Genomic DNA, 19,616 nt, shown 5'->3' on the forward strand with positions numbered 1-19,616 from the left:
AGATATTTTCGGACCCTAGCACATGTTTCACAACTTTTCCAAAAACTTCGGAGTTTCGGATCTTAAACGCTATTTGGAATTTCGCGATTTTCGCCCACTTTAAAATAAACTTCGGACCATGAATGCTTTTTAGAATTCAAAGTAATTTCGGACCATTGGGCATATTTGGAATTTCATGATTTAGACCCTTTTGGCGAATTGAAAGGATTTCGGAGTTTTCGCGTTTTGGTGACCCAAAGGCATTTTCAAACCATCTGCTTATTTTGCAAATTTCGAAGAATTTCGGACCATTTGCCCCATTTTGCAAATTTTACGAATTTCGGACCATTTGCCCTATTTTGCAAATTTATACAAAACTTTGAATTTCTGCCCCAGGGTCCGAAATTGGATGTTTTAAGCGAAATTTGGACCATTTGCCCTATTTTGCAAATTTATACAAAACTTTGAATTTTGGCCCCAGGGTCCGAAATTGGATGTTTTAAGTGAAATTCGGACCATTTGGGGTCTTTTGCAACTTTTCAAAGCATTTTCGGACCTTAAGCTAGTTTTGGGAAATTTTAATTTTTTTGAAATTTAACCCCAGGGTCCGAAATTCGGCCCCCTGGACGATTTTGGCAATCTTTTAACCTTGTGAAGCTTTAACATTTTTGGCCTCTGGGTCCAAAATTCGGTGACTTAGGCAATTTTGGCAACTTTTGAAATTTCGGACCCTTTGCCAATTTTCACAGTTTAACAAATTTTGAAATTTCTCTTAATTTGGCCTGAAAGTCCAAAATTTTACTCCTAGAGCGATGTTGGCGATTTAAACTTTCTCCTCGAGAAGCGTGAGCTTGGGCACTTGGGCAAGTTTGTCAACCTTGGCACTTTGGCCAGGAAAGTCGCTCCATCAGCAGGCGAAAATCATCCTTTATTCAAAATCTCATAAACATCGCAAGGACAAACCTTATGCAATCTATCTCATCGCTCTTGTGCAAAAAACGACAACTTTGGGTCCTCGTGCGACCTTTCAGACGTACTGCTCTTTGCTTGGCGGGCTTCGCCAATTTCTATCACCTTACGCCTATTCAAGGCAATTTCACAATTTTGAACAAACTCTTGGCATTCGTGCTCGAGGGCTAGACTAGCCTGATGGATTCATCGGCTCTTTTCATTGACATCATTACTCTACGGACCAATTGCGGACTCGCTCGAAAGGATGCGAGACACTCTGCGAGGAACTTAACAGGGCGAAGACGAAAGGCCCAAAAACAGGAAGGGGGACCCTGTCGGCGACAGGGAGCGTGTGCAACGCACAACACACTGGCGATGCATATTGTAACTTTTTAGCATCTTATTTTGAGTGCGGATTTTTATATTGCAAATCGAACTTCTCAGGTTAGGCGTTGGGTTTTGTGAATGCATTGGGAAGCGTGCAAAATAAATATGGGTGTTTCGATGGCTTTCCTTGGGTTTGTTTTCATTGTAGCGGGTATAGCAATTATTTAGAACAAATTTTGGGTGAATTGGGTGAGTAATGAGAGAGTTATGAGCGTTTTTGTGAATCCATAGGCTGCTGGTTTTGCAATTCCAACCTACAGATTTTGATGTTAGCAGAAATTTCATGTTCTTATTTGGATATTCAGCATTACTCTCTTCTCACATTATCTTGATTATTGTAAGGTTAAGTAGTAGTACTACTAACCAATTCTGGTTTGTAACTCTCACCCCGTTGAAAAGTGGAAGAGGCTGGCTTGCCGCCTATTTTCAAGTAAATTGTAATTCAGTCCTCCCACTACATAAGTGGTTGAGTGATGTATAAGTGTAATGGTCCTCCCGCTGCATAAGCGGTTGATTTGAGATTGTTTTGTAATTTCAGTCCTCCCGCTAAATATCGCGGTTGAGTGATTTGTGCCTTTGTATGTTTCTCTTCGCTGGTTAACCGCCAAGTTTCTTGCATTCCCGCTGGATAAGCGGAAGGGGCTGGCTTGCCGCCCAAGCATTGTATTGTTTCCAGTTATTTGAAGCTAACGATCCCCTCAACACCGTATGCTCTCACCTTCCCACATTGGGCACTTGGTGATCAGAAAGTGGAAGGGTTGCATTTTCCAGCAAGTTTTCAGTTTATGCTTTCTAACCTTAACGGGTTATCTGTTTGTGGATGATTATTATTGGCCTAAAAAAAATAAAAAATAACTGGGATATTACAATATCATAAAGTTGGATTTGATCTCCTATAAGATATTAACCATAATTAGCTTCAAGTTCCACAAATTACATGGACAAATTACATTATTCTAATCATGGAAGCATACATCTGTAAAAAATCGCGATTATACCCGATTAATCGGGAGTCGGGGAGCTTGCCGATTTTTTCCCCCAAAAAATCGGATATAATCGGTCAACCCTAGGTCAACGATTTTTCCAGAAAAAATCGCCAAAAAAACCCGATTTAAATGCGGAAAAAACGTAGAAAAAAACATAACCCTAAATAGGGCGAAAACGATGGAAAGTATTGGTTTTTTTTTTTGGTTTCTTCCAAGTTTGAGGAGAAGAAATCGCACGCACAGCCGATAGCCCCGCAATATCGCAATTTATTCTTTGGCACATAGCCGATAGCCGAGAAGAAATCGTGAGTTGGTCTGTTGAATCTCAAACTCATGATATGCCTCGGGTCAAAGAAGGGTAATGCCGATATTGAATATTTAATATTTCGATCTTAAATTTTAGGGTTTGTTTGTGATGCTACTATAGTTTTAATATTTAATATTTCGATCTTAAATTTTAGGGTTTGTTTGTGATGCTACTATAGTTTTAATATTTAATATTTCGATTTTTTATTTTTAGTTTAAATTTTTGCTTTTCCTAATAAAATTGATATTTTCATATTTTATATTTAAAACATGTCTATTTGTTATTTAATTTTAAAAATTTATTATAATGTATTAAAATTTAACATTTTAATATATTTAAATAGATTTTAATTATAATATATTCATTATTTAACATTTAAAATTTAATATATCTATTAATAATAATTTAATTAAAGTTTTAAATATATTATGTTATATCTTTTAAAAATTTATTATAATGTATTAAAATTTAATATTTTAAAATATTTAAATTAGATTTTAATTATAATATATTCATTATTTAACATTTAAAATTTAATATATCTATTAATAATAATTGAATTAAATTTTTAAATATATTATGTTATAACTTTTATAAATTTATTATAATGTATTAAAATTAAATATTTTAAAATATTTAAATTAGATTTTAATTATAATATATTCATTATTTAACATTTAAAATTTAATAAAACTATGAGACTATTCAATTTGTAATGGCTCTGCATGCGAAAAATTGTCGCAATTCCTATGCGACATCTAACCTGTTGTCGAGGCCTCCTTATGGCAACTTTCTGGGCTATGCAAATCGATTTTCTGTTCTTGCTAGCAAACACCAGGATGATGCCCATAGTCTTATCTCAGAAGCAGCAAAAACGCGAGATCAACAGACCTTCTTCGTGAAGACCAAATATTCGCTGATAGATTTGGGAAGGGCTCCCCCTCCTCCCCTAAACACTGACGACCAGAGTTGGCAGAAGGCTAGACGCAAGCAACCCAAATGCCCAACAAGTGGGGCGAATCGTCAGCCAGTATGCCATGACCGTCGTCCACTGCGTTATACGAAGAAGGGTTTTTTAAAACCTACCCACAAAGACAGAACTATAAACCAGGGAAACACTCTCCGGCGAAAATTTACAGAGAAGATTTCATGGGGCAAGGAAACCCTAGCTAGACATTCACTGCACCACCATCAAAAACCATCGGCGGACAAACAAATTAAGGGTGACCAATCAATGCGTCCATCAACCACAGAGGAAAGGCTAGTGATAGAAATCGACAATCAAACCCTAACAAAGTATCAGAGGCACTGTAAAGAATTCGTCATCTTTGCTCGATGGGAAGGTATAGGTACTCCAGCCGAACAAATTGCTGAATGGTTAAAGACATCCTTTCAGGGCCTGGTAAGTATCGACTTCCTCCCTGAAAATTTCCTTTCAATAGAATGTAGCAATCCAGATTTGAGAAATAGGCTTCTAAATGGGGATATTTCGACATATAAGGGTTTTTGCTTAGAATGCTGGGAATGGCAACCCCGTTTTGATATCCCGTTTAAAACCTTTTATGGTAAATAGAGCAATATCAATAGATAACTTACCAGAAGAACTTCGTAATTTAGAAATCTTAAGAATGATAGGCAATAAGATAGGGAAATTCGAATGTGTCAAAAAAACCCCATTTAAATTCTCAAACAATGTTCTCATGGTGACTATGGATATCAATATCAAAACTTTTAAAAACATAGTTTTAAAAATCAATAACCACATTTTAAACGTCGAGCCATCCTTTTATAATGGCCCCATTGTAGATGATATTTCCAGGAAAAACCTCACCTGTAATGTCATACCCTTGGATAAAACATAATAAAGAGGGTGTCAAATTTAAATTTATGGAAGGAATTGGGGGTTTCACTTTGGAAGGCGATGAATCTTTAAAGATAGAAACTAAACATCAAGCCTCTGCAACGGATACGGCATTGGATCGATGCTATGAGTCCTTATCTAAGGACTCCTTGAATAGGAAGCCAATCTCCCCCTTCCTCCTATCTCTGGAAGTAGGTATGACAAAAACAGTTGAACCTTGGAACAACGAACAAGATTTAGAAGATGGGGAGATTAGTGAGCCACCAGTGTAGAAGGAACTGCCGTGTATATGCACTCTAGGGGAAAACCTAAATATCAACTCTGGAATAAGCATAGACTCGGGGAAGGAAATAATGAGCCCCCTGAGGCTTTCAACAGAAGTAAATTTATCCCTTTCAGAGCAACCAGTGGTGAAGGCAGGTTGTCCCCCTGCTAAGGATAATGGTTCTGAGCAAGAACAACCGACAACACAAGATAAGGATATGGAGGATAGTGGGGGGCCAGAGGAAAATAGACCACCCCTGAATATTGATTCAGTGGTGGCAGAAGGGGAAGTGAGAGAACAAGTAGAAAGGGAAGTCAACATTATTTCCAACTTTATTGGGGAAGAAGTAGTTAATGACCTAATGGAACAGTTTGTTGATGAGGTTTGTGATTCTGAAGAATTGGAAAGGCAAAGGGAGCTATATGTAAAAATTTAGTGGATAGTGCTAGAGTCAATATGGAAACAAAAGAATTGTTCATTGTCCTAGATAACTTGGAAAATGAGAACCCAAACATTCTAGGCATTCATAATACAAAGGAGAGCAAAGACTCTCCCGACTGTGCCAAGTCCATCAAAAGGAGGGGTAGGAGATCCCTTGCTGAATTAAGAGCCAAGGATGGGGAGGCTAGGGGCCAACCAAAAATTTCATCTCTATTTAATGTAGGGGAGGGGAAGTTCCTCCCCACAGAGCCATGAAACTCTTATCATGGAATGTTATCATAAAAGGCTGTATATCTGAATCAAAACCAGACATAATTCTAATCCAAGAAACTAAAATGAACTCATCCGAGATAGACCTCTTTGAGAAGAAATTGGGTTTTAGAAAACTGAAGTATTCCCCAGCCCTTGGGGCTTTAGGAGGCTTAGCAATCATCTGGGATCCTAGATATTCCTCGTTTACACCATTAGAGATAAAACAAAATTGGATAGGGGGAAAGGTAAACTGCTATAATAATAAGTTAAGATTTAACTTGATCAATGTATATGGTCCGATTGAGAACAGGGATAAAGCTCAAGTCTAGTTGGAACTTGAGACTTTCTTAAGAAACAATCTGAATGAGATGTGTATTATTGGAGGAAATTTCAATGCCATCACTCAGGCATCAGACAAAAGAGGAGGTAGTAACAAGTTACCTAGCGCGGCATTGGACTTCAAAAATTGGATCAATAGGAATTCTTTGTTGGAAATCCAGACAGCAAAGAACACCTTTACATGGAACAACAGAAGGAAAGGTTTTAGCAATATTGCTGAAAAGCTCAACAGATTTTTTATGCATGGGGGGCTTATGAATTTCAATTACACTATGGAAGCAGAGATCCTACCTTTATCCGGTTCTGACCATTATCCACTCCAACTTAACATTCTGGCAGAACAAGGACCAAGAAACTGCCCGTTCAAATTTGAGAACATGTGGTATAGGGATGATAACATCATCAACCTGATTGAACAATCGTGGAGTGAATCATTATTCTCAGGCTCAAAGATGTATATTGTTGCAAACAAACTGAAGTTAATCAAAAGGAGGCTCTTGGAGTGGAATAGAGAGCACTTCGGTAACATCTTTGATAAGAAACTTTTAGTAGAAAAAGACTCAAGGATTTTAATAGGGAAGTTTTTGATCAAGGGATGGATGAACCTCTCTTCTTAAAGGAAAATTTTTTACTGAAAGAGTATGAAAAGATTCTGGCAAAAGAAGAAATCTTTTGGAGACAAAAATCCAGGGAAACATGGTTGAAAGATGGAGATCGCAACACAAAGTTCTTTCATAACAGCACCAAGCAGAAAAGATGGGTAAACTGAATCTCTAACATTAAGAACTACCAAGGGTTAAATCTGGAAGACCCGTCAGAGGTGGCAGCGGAAGCGGTAAGGTTTTTTGAAGGCATCCTTAACAATACTGTTGGTTCCAACCTTAGAGGCCAACATAATATAATTAGAAATATTCCAAAATCATTGATGCAGAACACAACAGATGTCTGCTTGAGAAATTTACAGAGGAGGAGGTTAAAACTGCCCTCATGAAAATGAATCCAGATAAGGCTCTGGGCCCAGATGGCTTCCCAACTAGTTTCTTCCAAAAATGTTGGGGTTTTATGGGTTCGGAGATCTCGAAGGCCTTAGAGGGTGTTAGAAACTTAGGTAAGATACTGAAGGAGATCAACAATACTTTCTTAGTTGTGATTCCGAAAAAAGAGAAACCTGATAGCTTTAATGAATATAGGCCCATAGCCCTATGTAATACCCTTTATAAACTACTTACCAAAACTCTAGCAAATTGACTTGAGAAACTTCTCCCTATCATCATTAGCAAAGAACAAACAGGCTTTGTGCCCGATAGATCAATCTATGACAAGGTAATCATAGCTCAGGAAGCTATACATTTGGTCCAGCATAATGGAGCTCCAAGCATGCTGGTCAAATTAGATATTAGTAAAGCATATGACAAAGTGGATTGGAGATTTTTATGCAAATGTTTGGAAGCATTTGGCTTTACCAAATCTTGGATCAACCTTATTTTTGAATGCATATCCACCCCCAAATTCTCTGTCATGGTCAATGGCTCACCTGAAGGTTTTTTTAGTAGCTCTAGGGGACTTAGGCAGGGAGACCCTATGTCTCCTTTCCTCTTCATCATTATGGCAGAGGCTCTTGGTAGGTCTATCTCAAAGGCTAGGGAAGAGGGTGAAATCATAGGTATACCCATTACTAGTGGTCTAACCCCCATTACCCACCACCAATTTGTAGATGATACAATGCTTTTTGGTCAAGGCGACATTAGGGAAGCAAGGGCCTTCAAAGGTATCCTCAAATCCTACATGGAAGCCTCGGGTCAAGAGGTCAATTTGGAGAAGTCAACTGTGTTCATGTTCAACATAGAAACCGCATCCGAGGAAGAGATATGCAGGGTCTTGGAGATCAAGCCTGGTCTCCTCCCTTGCAAATATTTAGGCATCCCTTTGGATAAAGGAAGCAGGACATGTAAGTCTTGGGACCACATGGTGGAAAAAAACAAGAAGAAAATTAACACTTGGAAAGGGAAATGGCTGTCCTCTGCAGGTAGGGCAACCTTGGTCAAATCAATTCTGGCAGCAATGCCCATTTACCAACTTTCTTGTCACAATTTATCGGCTAAAAACCGGGATGAGCTAAATAAACACCTTAGAACTTTCTTTTGGCAAGGTGCCAATGAAGATAAGAAAATATCACTTCTATCTCGGGATAAGATTTGTAGACCAAAAGAAGGAGGAGGTGCCGGCATTAAAAATATCCGTGACCAAAGCAAGGCCCTTGGGGCAAAGTTAGTATGGAGAATGTTCAGACACCCCCATTCAAAATGGGTAAGAATCTTGTACCATAAATACCTTAATGAAGATAACCCTATCCAAATATTTAGAGAAAACAATCCGCCCAGAGGCTCTCGCATATGGAACGTTATGCTGGAATGCAGAAATATTATCACCGACAAACTCACTTGGAACCTAGGGTCAGGGGAAGATGCCTTGTTTTGGTCAGACTCTTGGGGAGGGTATAAGGTGATCGAGAAAATCCATGACTTTGGGCCTACAAGAGCACTCCTAGAATCAAACAGAGGGAAACTAATTGGGAACTACATTTCTCCCTCAGAGGATGGAGCGGGGTGGCTATGGATAGTCAGAGAAAATGAGGATATCCCTGTAAGGGATAAAGACAAACTCATGGCAATTCTAAGAGATAGAAACATCTCCTTTAGTCTAGGCAAGGATAGGCTTGTGTGGGATGGCTCCATGAATGGGGAATACAACTCCATGGATGGGTATAATCACATCACTAAAGATCATCTTAGACCCAAGACGAAGCTGCCTCTGAAACTCTACTGGGACAGGTATTGCCTACCCAAGGCTGGAGTCTTCATATGGCTTGCTCTCTAGAATAAGCTCTTGAGTGTTGAAAAATTCAAGAGGATGGGGTATGAGGGACCTAGTAGATGCCCTCTTTGTGAAAAGGATGAAGAGGACACAAACCACCTCCTCCTCAATTGCAACTATGCAAACCAATGCTAGGTGTGGTTTACCCAGAAACTAGCCTGGTCCTCTGCCTTTCCTCAAACTATTTTAGGAATGCTCAAAGTCTGGCCCATCCTAAGAAGAGGTTGTCTTTTTGAAGGCTTATGGATTTCTCTTCCATCTTCTATAATTTGGGAATTGTGGAAGGAAAGAAATAGGCGTCTTTTCAAAAATGAAAAATTAGAGGTGAATCGGGTAATCAATAAAATTGAGGCTGCTATGATCAAAAAAATCAACAGTATGATCAACTTCGGTCTGAAGAAGAATGCTATAGTAACTTATTGGGATGAGAAGATGAAGGGGATATGGGAGGGACTATCTATCCCACCCTATATTGGGGATGGCCCTGAAGTAAATCTAAGGAAAAGAGATGAATGTAAGTGGCAACCTCCAGGTGAGGGATGGCTGAAGCTAAACTTTGATGGGGCCTCCAGAGGCAACCCAAGGGTGGCAGGGATAGAATGCTCTATCCATAACTGGGAAGGAAAGGAAATTGCCCTCAGGGCTAATCCAATAGGTAATAAGACTAATAATTGGGCTGAACTGGCTGCCCTGCTGGAAGGCCTTAATATTTGCAGAAAGATGGGAGTGAAGAATTTGGATATTGAAGGGGACTCAGCAATTGTTATCAACGCTCTAAGAAAAGCTAGTATGCCCAATTGGAGACTCAACTCTGTATTGACATTGGCCATTGAGTTATGCAAAGGCTTTGAGAGATTTACGATCAATCACATCTATAGGGAAGGCAACAAAAGGGCTGATGAGTTAGCTAACTTGGGAGCTGATGGCATTCATCTTCCCTGAAAGCCCTTAGGTCTTCTCATTAAATGTCTGACAACATAACATTTAAACAAGGAAACAGCAGAGCAGCTAAGCTTTCTTACTTAGGAGTAGCTGGCGTGGAGTTCAAAATCCTAAGCAAAACCAATGCTCTGTCTGATAAGGCAAAGCCTCCATCAGTCTAGCGAAATCCATATGTCATCCCCAATAGGAGGATAATCCTCCCTCTCGCTCTCTCAGATGCTAGCAATAGCTTATCCTTGTCCCTTTTAGGCGCTTTAACCTCTCTAGGTTCATTCTATTTCTCCTTCTGCCTCCTTGGCCTCCCTTTAGCAAGCCCATCTTAAGAATCATCTGTTACGGAGCTCGAAGAAGCAGATTTGAAGTCATCCCGATAACCCGATGAAGTCGCCTTCAGTCATTAGGTCTGCATCGGCTATCAGGTGGACTTGTTCGGCGTTACGCCGATACCCGATGGATTCACCTCAGGCGATCGGGGTTGTCATCGGCTATTGGAGGTTCAATAATGGAGTTAAGCCGATACCCGATGAAGTCGCCTTAGGCGATCGGGTTGACATCGGCTATCGGGAGGACTGCATGGAAGCTACGCCGAAGTCCAATGGATCCTCCTTGGGTCATTGGAGTGCTATCGGCTATCGGAGGGGTCTGTGAGCAGCTCTGCCGATATCCGATGGATTTGTCTTCAGTGATCGGGTCTGCCATCAGCCATCGGAGATGCAGTTTTGGAGTTTTGCCGATATCCGATGGAGTCGACTTGTCTGGAGCCACGTGTTTAAGAACCGCATTCTAGTTCGTCGGGGATCGCGAGTGCTCACTTCGAACCAAAGTCCATAAGATGAGCTCGTGGTCGCATTAGAAGTTCCTGCAGGTGTATTTGAACTCGAACCGGTGCGAGTCCTGGGTGCATGTGGGATAATTGTTAGATTTCTAACCGAGTGGTGCAACTGACAGTTGAACTTGGCCTCCCTTTAGCAAGCCCATCTTAAGGAATCGCACCAATATATATATATTCATATATATACACATTTTTATACATATATATATATTCTCATTTATATATATATATATATAGATATATATACATGTATATGGATTTATATATATATATATAGTGTCATACTCATAGGAGTCAGATTTATATATAGTCATACTCATACAAACATATATAGGTATATGTATTTATATATACATATAAATTTATAGATATAATCCAAAACTTATATATACCTTGCTAGATATATAAATATGGGTATATACATAAACTATAGAGTTATATGTATATGTATAAACCATGAATATTATACATAGATATATACATATATCTATACATATGTATATATATTTTTTGATAAATAGTATTGATATATAAGATTTTATGACTAGTAGTATGCAACGGTATATAGGAATATGCATATGTATATAGACATGCATTCATATATATCATTACAACTGAAATATATACATGGATATATAGGTATTAATATTTACATATACATTGCATACTAAAAGGAATAAAATATTATGAATCCCTTTAGAGTTCGCCTTATCTTCTTCTCTAAGCCTTCTAGGCTCATTATAGACTTTTTTAGCTTAAGCTTTGGCTTTTTAGAGGGATTTGCTTTTCTTTTTCGGATGTCCTTCGTCAGCAACTCCTCCTCGATTAGTACCAATGTGACGGTACTCTAGTAATGATGATGTGACACTCCTGCGATTGAAGGCATAATTATCCTTTGCTTGTATGCTTTAAGGTGGCGGTAATTATTTCTTAGATCCTTGAGATCGCTCCATTTGCATCCTGACCCTCCGATATCGATCATTTATCTGCATTCTGCTTTCCTCTACGGCTAGATGAGCTGTTTTTCACGAAGCATTAATGCTCCTGCTATATTTAGACCATTTGCTCGAGGTCCCATTTTATCTTCCATTTAGCTCAGATGGATACTCCGCTAAGACTTCTAGGGCTCAAACGGCAGATGGCCTTTGTAGGGGAAATCAAAGAGGAGAGATTGAAGGGCAATCTAGTTCACCCGAATCCCTTGGTTATCGGAGCTGTCATGAAAACCTTGGGGAGGGATTATATCTTAAATGAGGACCGGACAAGAGCTAATCCAGACATCGCAGCGATGTTCTTAGCAATAGCTATGCATCTTGAGAAAGACAGAAATGTAGTGATGAAGCTCTGCAAAAAGGTCTTCAAAAAAGAAATGTTGGGCGAATTGGAGAGGGTGGTGGTCAACATTGATGAAGAGCTTTCTACTCCAAAGCCTCGGGATTACGATATCCTTATCAGGATGAATAAACCGGTGCCACGATTCCCCATTCTGGCTATAGAGGATCTTTGGGCCTTTGAAGCTTATAGCCCTATCAGGAGCAAGAATTTTTTCTTCCTTTTATGGCTCTTGCAGGTTAAAAAGCCTCTGCGCGACAAATGGTTTATTAATTATCTCGAAGCCGAGAACATCACAGTGATCCCGGACGATATGCCAATTCCTCCCTCTCCTGCCTCCCCCTCTTCAGTTAAGCCAGAGTGCTCGGGAACCAGGGGCCCTCATGAGCAGGGAAGGAAAGGATGAGGCTTCTATCGGAGGGGGGGCCTTCTTTCGTTTCTGGTTCCTTTTTGTCTATCAGAGCTGCGGGCATGGAAATGTTGGACCATTAAGGGGAGGTTGTCTCGGGTTTTCCCTTTCGTCACCTTTTTAACTCTCAAGAGTTTTGTCTAACTTTCGTTCTATTTCAGACTTATATTTGAAAGACTTATGGATGCTTAATCTATATACTCTCTAGACTTAGTTATGATTTTCTCTATCTAGCTCACTGATTTCTGCTTATGGGTTTAGCTATTTTTATTTGTCATCTTAGCCTCTATTCTGCTCTCTTAATTTATGGTCATATCGGCTCCAGCAATATATATATATAGATACATATGTTTATAAACATATATATATTTATATATATAGTTATCCTCCTGTATTCGTACTTCTATTTGCAGTATACTATCCTTAAGCATAGATGGTATTCCGTCTAAAAGGGAAGATTTTCAAATTCTCTTTTTAGTGTTTTAAACTAGGTTTCTCTGTAGGGAGTGAGGTAATTTTTAGAGCCTTTTGACGAAAGAATTTTCATCATGAAGCTCTTTTAGCTCTTGGCTAGATATGATAATGCTCTGCTCTCTGCTTTACCTTTATTAAATACTTATATCTAAATTCATATATATATATACATATATATACATATATATATATATATATATATATATATATATATAATTGCCTATATTTATGTAGAGATTTACACACACACACACATATATATATATAAATATTTGGTCATCTTCTTGTAATCGCACTTCTATTGGCAGGATTTAATAAGCAAAGATGTTTGTGTCTTATGAAAGGAAGGTTTTCCAAATTAAGATGGATGACCGCTTTGATTTAGAAATGTGATGGTTGGAAGGTTTCTCTCTGTTTAATCCTTTTTAGTGTTTTATATGGGTGGGCTGTCTGGAAATAAATGTCTGACCAGTCTTCTTAATAGGTTTTGTCTCTGATTGCATATCCTTCAATATTGGATGTGAGGGTAGTGCTTTCAATTCTAAAGCTATTCAGCGGATGATTTGGTATAGGCTGGGCATTATGGATGGGGGTATATTTTTCGGCTAACATTTTTTGCAGTATTCTGCTGTATGGCAGGAATGAGGGTTCTTGCAGGTATTATCTCGACAAGCTTAAGGGTTCGATACCCGCTGAGGGAAGTTGTCTTTAATAATCAATTAGAAAGTTATGTTTCAAGCTATTGTCATTTTTTAGAGTATGTAATTATTGTAAACATTCTAACGTTGATCCGGGCTGTAAGGTGCAATAAGGTTCTTATGCAGAACAGTGGAATGGTTAGATCCAAACCGAGTAAAATAAGAATTCAGGTTAGAGCTGTGTTGATAATCATGATCGAGGCTAGCATTATTAGGGAAGGGTCGGAACGCAGCACTAAGGAAAGTGTGGATGATCCCTATGTATTCTTTCAAGTAGATTCACCTAGATATGCATTATCCAGGGATTCATGTATCATGTTCTTTATTATCAGCTTTCTCTAGCATTAATTTTCTGATCCATTAATGGATCTAGGCTAGACCGAAGGTTTTCTTCCCTCCATTCTTTCCTACCGGTGCCCACACTGAATGGAGATGTAATTATCATTTTTAATTAATAAAATCTCTCTAGCTTTGACCTTTTACTGATCAAAATAAATAAATAATTGAATTAAATTTTTAAATATATTATATTATATTATAATGCATTCAAATTTAATATAATGGTGTTTTATTTTTATTGATTTATTACTTATATTTAAAAAAATCAAATTTATAAAGGTGAATTTAATCACGAATTTTCTTTCAAACTTTTTCTCTTTGTTGAATTTCATCTGAATTTAATGGCTGCCTAACACAAACTCAAACTCGAACCTTGTGACATTGGGTGGGGGTGTGTTGACATTCGGTTCGCAGAAGTATTATTCAGTTTTTTATATTTTTTTCTATCAAAATTTAGTGTATTAAAATTTGTTGTTATGAATAAATGCTTACGAGGAATAATACATAACATTGCTTATTAAATGGAACCCATTCATTGAGACCCTTATCATACTAAAAAGGAACTTTGCCTATCCATCTAATGTTCATCCTATATATATTTCAATACAATTAAGCAATAGCACACTATTACTTTCAGGGATGAGAGTATGCATAAAACCTATTAGACACCTCCAATTTCATCTTACATTGAAAACTTAAGAATGTGATTGTTGTTATATGAACCTTCCATGTATTATACATGCAATATCTTTTTGGTATTATGTTATAACTTTTAGTAGGCCTTGTTCATTTTATTATTGAGGACAACAAAAATTAAGTCCTTGTATCTTAATACTTGAATATAGGCAAAACCATCATCATTATAATTGTTAACATAGAATCATAGATAAGCCTCCCCTTGCTTCATAATACATAAAGTGATCTTTTCTTAATCAAGAAAAAAAGAAAGAAAGAAATGTTCACAGATAACCAAAAATGCTCAATGGGATTCAAATATGCAACATAGAGCTTAAAGTATAGAGCTTAAAGTATCTTCAACTTGAACAAATAAAAAGGTGCACAGATCTCATTTTAGATGAAACATTGGAAGACTACATGTTCATATGCCTCAACCTCTAAAAACAGCAAAAAATGTTTTGTTTATCCTCCTGAGATCTATGGCAGCTTGTGTTGATTTTTTGAAATTTTGTACTTAGTTTACAGGTTGACTTTCTACAAAGACACAAACTATATTGTAATCAACATTTTGACATCTATCACCATCTAGATATTATTTATGTTGTGTTATGTTTTGTGCAATGTAATCAGCGATATGAATATAAAAAACTAAAATCTATTTTCTACAATTCATGTGTTGAAGTGTCTATTTTATTTGCCTACAATATCTCTATGCTATGGAGATGCCCTTAAATATACAAAAAAGTAGAATTTGATTGCTTTTCTGCAATTTTTTACGTTTTTTTGTAAATCCGATTTTTTCCCGATTTTTTCAAAAAATCTTATACTTTTGTTTTTCCAAATAATTCCCCAAACGATTAATGCTTCTTTGATTCTAATAGTAGAACAAGTTCTCACTCAGTTCATTAAGAGCAACCTTTTGTATGCCAAATGAATTGTATATCAATCAAATCTATTCTATTTTTATGTTCGAAAACATATATTTTATGATTGAAAAACCCTTGATTATTAGATGATAAAAAGAACTGATTCAATTACCTTTAGTAAGATAATAAACATCCTTGGCACCTTCTTGTTCATGTACCTAGACATCAATGGGAAGAATTAGTCGAGTAAATATTTTTAATAGAACATTAATTGTCATTTGAAATGTCTCTATCCGACATCAATTCTCCAATCATCATTTAAATTCCAAAAGTCAAATCACTAAATATATTCAAATTAAGATGGTGAACAAAATCATGCATGATAAAAGCTAGATCCACAAATATATTTATGGACAAACCAAAAGCATCTAAAAGGTCATGAAGAAGCTATCAAGGTTTCTAATGTGTATGTTTATTCCAACAAAATTTCCCTACCAAGCAATGGTAAGTTTTCCAAATAAACCCTTTTTTCAGTATCTTGAGCCAGCATGCCAAATATGCAATTCAGTCATAACAGCCTGCCATAATTCAAATAACAAACCTGAGTGCCCTCTGTATTCGACATAAAAATGTGTCCTAAAAAAATACACATCTGAGAATAATGGTGTTGTAACCATACAACTTTTTTTGTATAGAGTTGGGTTTTAAGCCAAAATAATGTTATTTGTCTGCCAAGTGATTCATTAAAATTTTGTTGCCTTGGGCTGTAAATGTTGTATTTGTCATCTCTAGACAATGTCTTTGCAGAGCCAATGAAAGGAGCTTTCCAACACATCAAGCAAGGTGAAGATAGAAGCCCAGCTGCACAGGAGTGGTCAAAAGAAGATATGGCATGGAAGTTGTCAAAACATCTTTCAAAGCACTCCACAAGAATTTTCTGAAAAAAAGGTTAAAAAATGCAAAAGTGAACAATAGGGTCCCAGATGCACATCATAAAGCCAAAAAGTTCAGAAAGTATGAAAAAATTAGACTAAATGCCCTGAAGCATGGTTGGGGAAGTTTTAGACAGAAGTGTAGAATAAAAACAAAATGACCAAAACCCTCTCTAGCATGCATCATAGCTCATTTTGCCTAAAACAATTTTTTAAACAAAAAATGTCAAAGCATTCCTAATGTATGCTACCATTAATTATAAAAAAAGTTTGAACATGAAATATGAGTGGTCATGGAGGATATGATTCACACTTTATGTAGTTTTAAACAAACTTCAAACATTGAAAAGGGTTCCAAGCATAAAGGCATGCAATCAATAAAGACTGGACAAAATTTTCAGCATGCCATGAAATAAGTTAAAGGAAGTTTAAGCATGAAGGTGGTATTTGTATTTCCAAACACACTATTCTATAGGGGCACCTAAGGATGAAAAGGTTTAAATAATCCAAATTATGTTTGAAATCCAAAGGACAATGCATCAATGAGGGACTCCATGTATTGTAAGTTTGTAACTAGTGATTGTCAAACAAGTAAATATGCAACAACAACAATTACTGAAATCAAACAGAATGATTTTATTATTGAGAGAACTTATTAAATATGAGAAATGTATGCCTCCAACTCTATTGCATAATTTTGAATCCAACCCATTTATACATTTTAAATGAAACAAGAAAACTATCTAAAAATAATACTTAATGGCTACCATCGGAAAAAGTCACCATACTCATGTCTTCCTTGCAAGTTGAAATGGGTAGCCTGATTGAGGAAAAAATAGCTACAAACTTAAAAGCATGGTAAGAAATTATTTAATTTTGGTTCACCAACTTGGAGGGCTCAAAACTGCTAGCCCATTGAGAGGAAATCGGATTAATTGAATGTGCTGGAAAGATCTACAAGAGATTTTTAGCACCCCTCCTAAGAAACTAAGGAAAATCTTGAGGGCCAATTCCAATCTAAAGGCCTCTAAAAATGTAGTTATGAAAACATAGGAAATAACAAAAAAATGATTTTTAATATTTCTTGGATTCTGCCATTCAAATACTTCTAGATGTCTATCAGATCAATCTTCCCCCTTTGAAAAGCAATAGGCACCAGTGCACAAATGTTCTACAGCAAATGAGGGAACTTTTTGTTAATATGGTTCCTCAAGAACCACTAGCCTTGATAAGGGAATTATCCTACCAATACTACCCAGTAGAGAAGAATTTGATATTTCTTCAATGTCACAAAAACATTAGTGCCATGATTTGTGTTTAATGGGGTACTAGTGTTTGGATTCAGTTCTACATTGTGAAGATGTTCAACAACATCTAAGGTGTCTAACAATGGTGAAAAATTCAAATGCAACAAATCAACATTGAAAACTAGATGCAATAAAAGAAAAGGTGGCAAATTGAGCTCAAAAGCATTCTTGCTAATCCTTTTGAAGATGTTGTAGGGTCACGAAGTTTCCTATGTGGCCCGTATTGAGATTTAGAGCTACACACAACAATAATATTATATTTTCTTCACTATACAAACCATTCGAGATATTACATATATATAGGAAGGTGACTTCCTTAATTTTCTCCTGTGTAGTTTGATGTGTACTCTAATTTTGGTGAGCTGTTAAAAGTTAAAACAACTCATAACAAAACTGAGCATTAATAATAGATTTTCCAACAGCCCTTGAAGCCGCTCTTTTTGGAAATGAAGCCAAACCTTGTCACCAACTTGAAATTGATGAGTTGTATGATGTTGATCATGCATTTCCTTTATTTTCCGTTGGTACATTATAGTATATCATGAAACTATTGTTGGATATGGCAAATCTTCTCAACAAAACTAGACAATTTATCCACCTCCTTCTAAGCATGCAGTGATATCTCAATTAGCAAGAGCCAGTGGTTGGTACCCAAGCAAACTTCAAATGAACTATGCCCTATGGAGTTATGCAATGCATGGCTGTAGCTATGATGGACATAAGGAAAACTATCATCCCATGTTTGGTGATGCTTTGAATCATGCCACCATAGAATGCAAATGATCTTGTGATTCGCCACCTCAATCTATCTATCAATTTGTAATGTCCCCATTTTAGGGTTTCATTGCATCGCGGTTGGCTTTGACCTTGTTAGTCGGTGTTTGTCTTGCTTTGAGGGTTATTTGACATTACCAGTGTTTTCAGTCAGTCTCAAGGACACATATGCCACTCCGAGGGAGCTTCCAGCTTCAGGTGTTTTCTCCAATGATCTTGGAGAGGACATCTATATTTAGTAAGCTACTATTTTTAGCTCGACCCAGCCACTTCATTGTTAGCGGCATGTTGACACTTTCAATTTTGCATCTTGATATTAAGTTGTCCTTGCCACAACTAAATGGGTTCATTTCTTTAATTAAATGCTCAAGTTTAATGACATGCACTTTAAGGCATTTAAATATTATTTGACCTGGTTTGAGAGCCCTATTATTGAGAAGTGAAATATTTCATTATTTTAATAAAGTGCTTTGTTCTGGGGGTGTGGAGTTCTAAGTAGACCTAAGGGGATTAAAATATTAGTTTATTTCTCCTAAGTCTGGTGTGAAGTTTGAGATTATAAAAAGAAGATATTAATTCATTTGATGTATGCATGTGTGAACTTTCTTGAAGTAGAAAAAATTGCAAGGTTTGCAGAGACTCTTGGGAGACGAAAAACCTCCCTGCGAACATCATCTTCAAGGGTGAGAGATCTCTCTTGGGTGATTGCAGTTAGTCTCATTCAAAGGCTAAGCTTGGTTTTCTCAGTGCTGGTGGTTTTGGTTAAGCTTTTTGATTTTAATGCTCTTCCAGTTTGAGATGTTCTTTTAAGAGGAGATTTTGCAAGCTCGTGGTGTTAGTGATTTATCTTGTAGAAGGTATCCTGGTTGTGCAACTATTGAACACTTGAAGAAAATGGTTGATTTGAGCAGCTTAGAGTAAATTTAATTTTGTGTATAGTTTTATAAGGCTTTCCTATGTTGGACGACCAGATCTGAGCAAGTAGGGGGCATTCAAAATTGTAGCAATAATTTTAAAAAAAGAAAAGAAAAGAAATTGCTTCTCTATATGTAGCGTTGAAGACAAAGAATAAAAGAAAAGTCGGAAAGAGAAAAAAGATTGGTGCATTAATTAAGAAAGCGAGTCAATACAATTTAAAGGAGGGAAGGCACTTAAGACAAATTCCAGAATAGACAAAGTAGAAGACACAAGTTGGGGTTCTTTTTACTAGCTGCCAAGTCTTGGGCAATTTGTAAGAGAAAGGGATGCAAGGTTGTGTGACAAAGAAAATTGTATGAAGACTATAGCTAGAAAGCAAAGGGAATGAAGACAAAATAGTCAATTCTCGTTGGACTCTTGTTTTTTCTTCAGACGCAGCTTATTCCCTTGTCCTTTGTGGACCTACTGATAGC

At 37.0% G+C, this 19,616-nt stretch overlaps 1 protein-coding gene across 7 annotated transcripts in view; it reads right to left on the minus strand.

The window, feature by feature from the left end:
* The window catches only part of LOC131065061 (uncharacterized), a 254,398-nt gene that overhangs the window by 34,552 nt on the left and 200,230 nt on the right, over positions 1–19,616 (minus strand). For all 7 annotated transcript variants that reach the window (XM_057999457.2, XM_057999456.2, XM_057999455.2 and 4 more), the window contains one exon: positions 15,385–15,430. In XM_057999457.2, coding sequence (XP_057855440.2) covers positions 15,385–15,430 — 46 coding nt within the window. The remainder of the gene's footprint in view (positions 1–15,384; positions 15,431–19,616) is intronic.

This window comes from Cryptomeria japonica, chromosome 11, assembly GCF_030272615.1.
Source record: "Cryptomeria japonica chromosome 11, Sugi_1.0, whole genome shotgun sequence".
Classification (NCBI taxonomy): domain Eukaryota; kingdom Viridiplantae; phylum Streptophyta; class Pinopsida; order Cupressales; family Cupressaceae; genus Cryptomeria; species Cryptomeria japonica.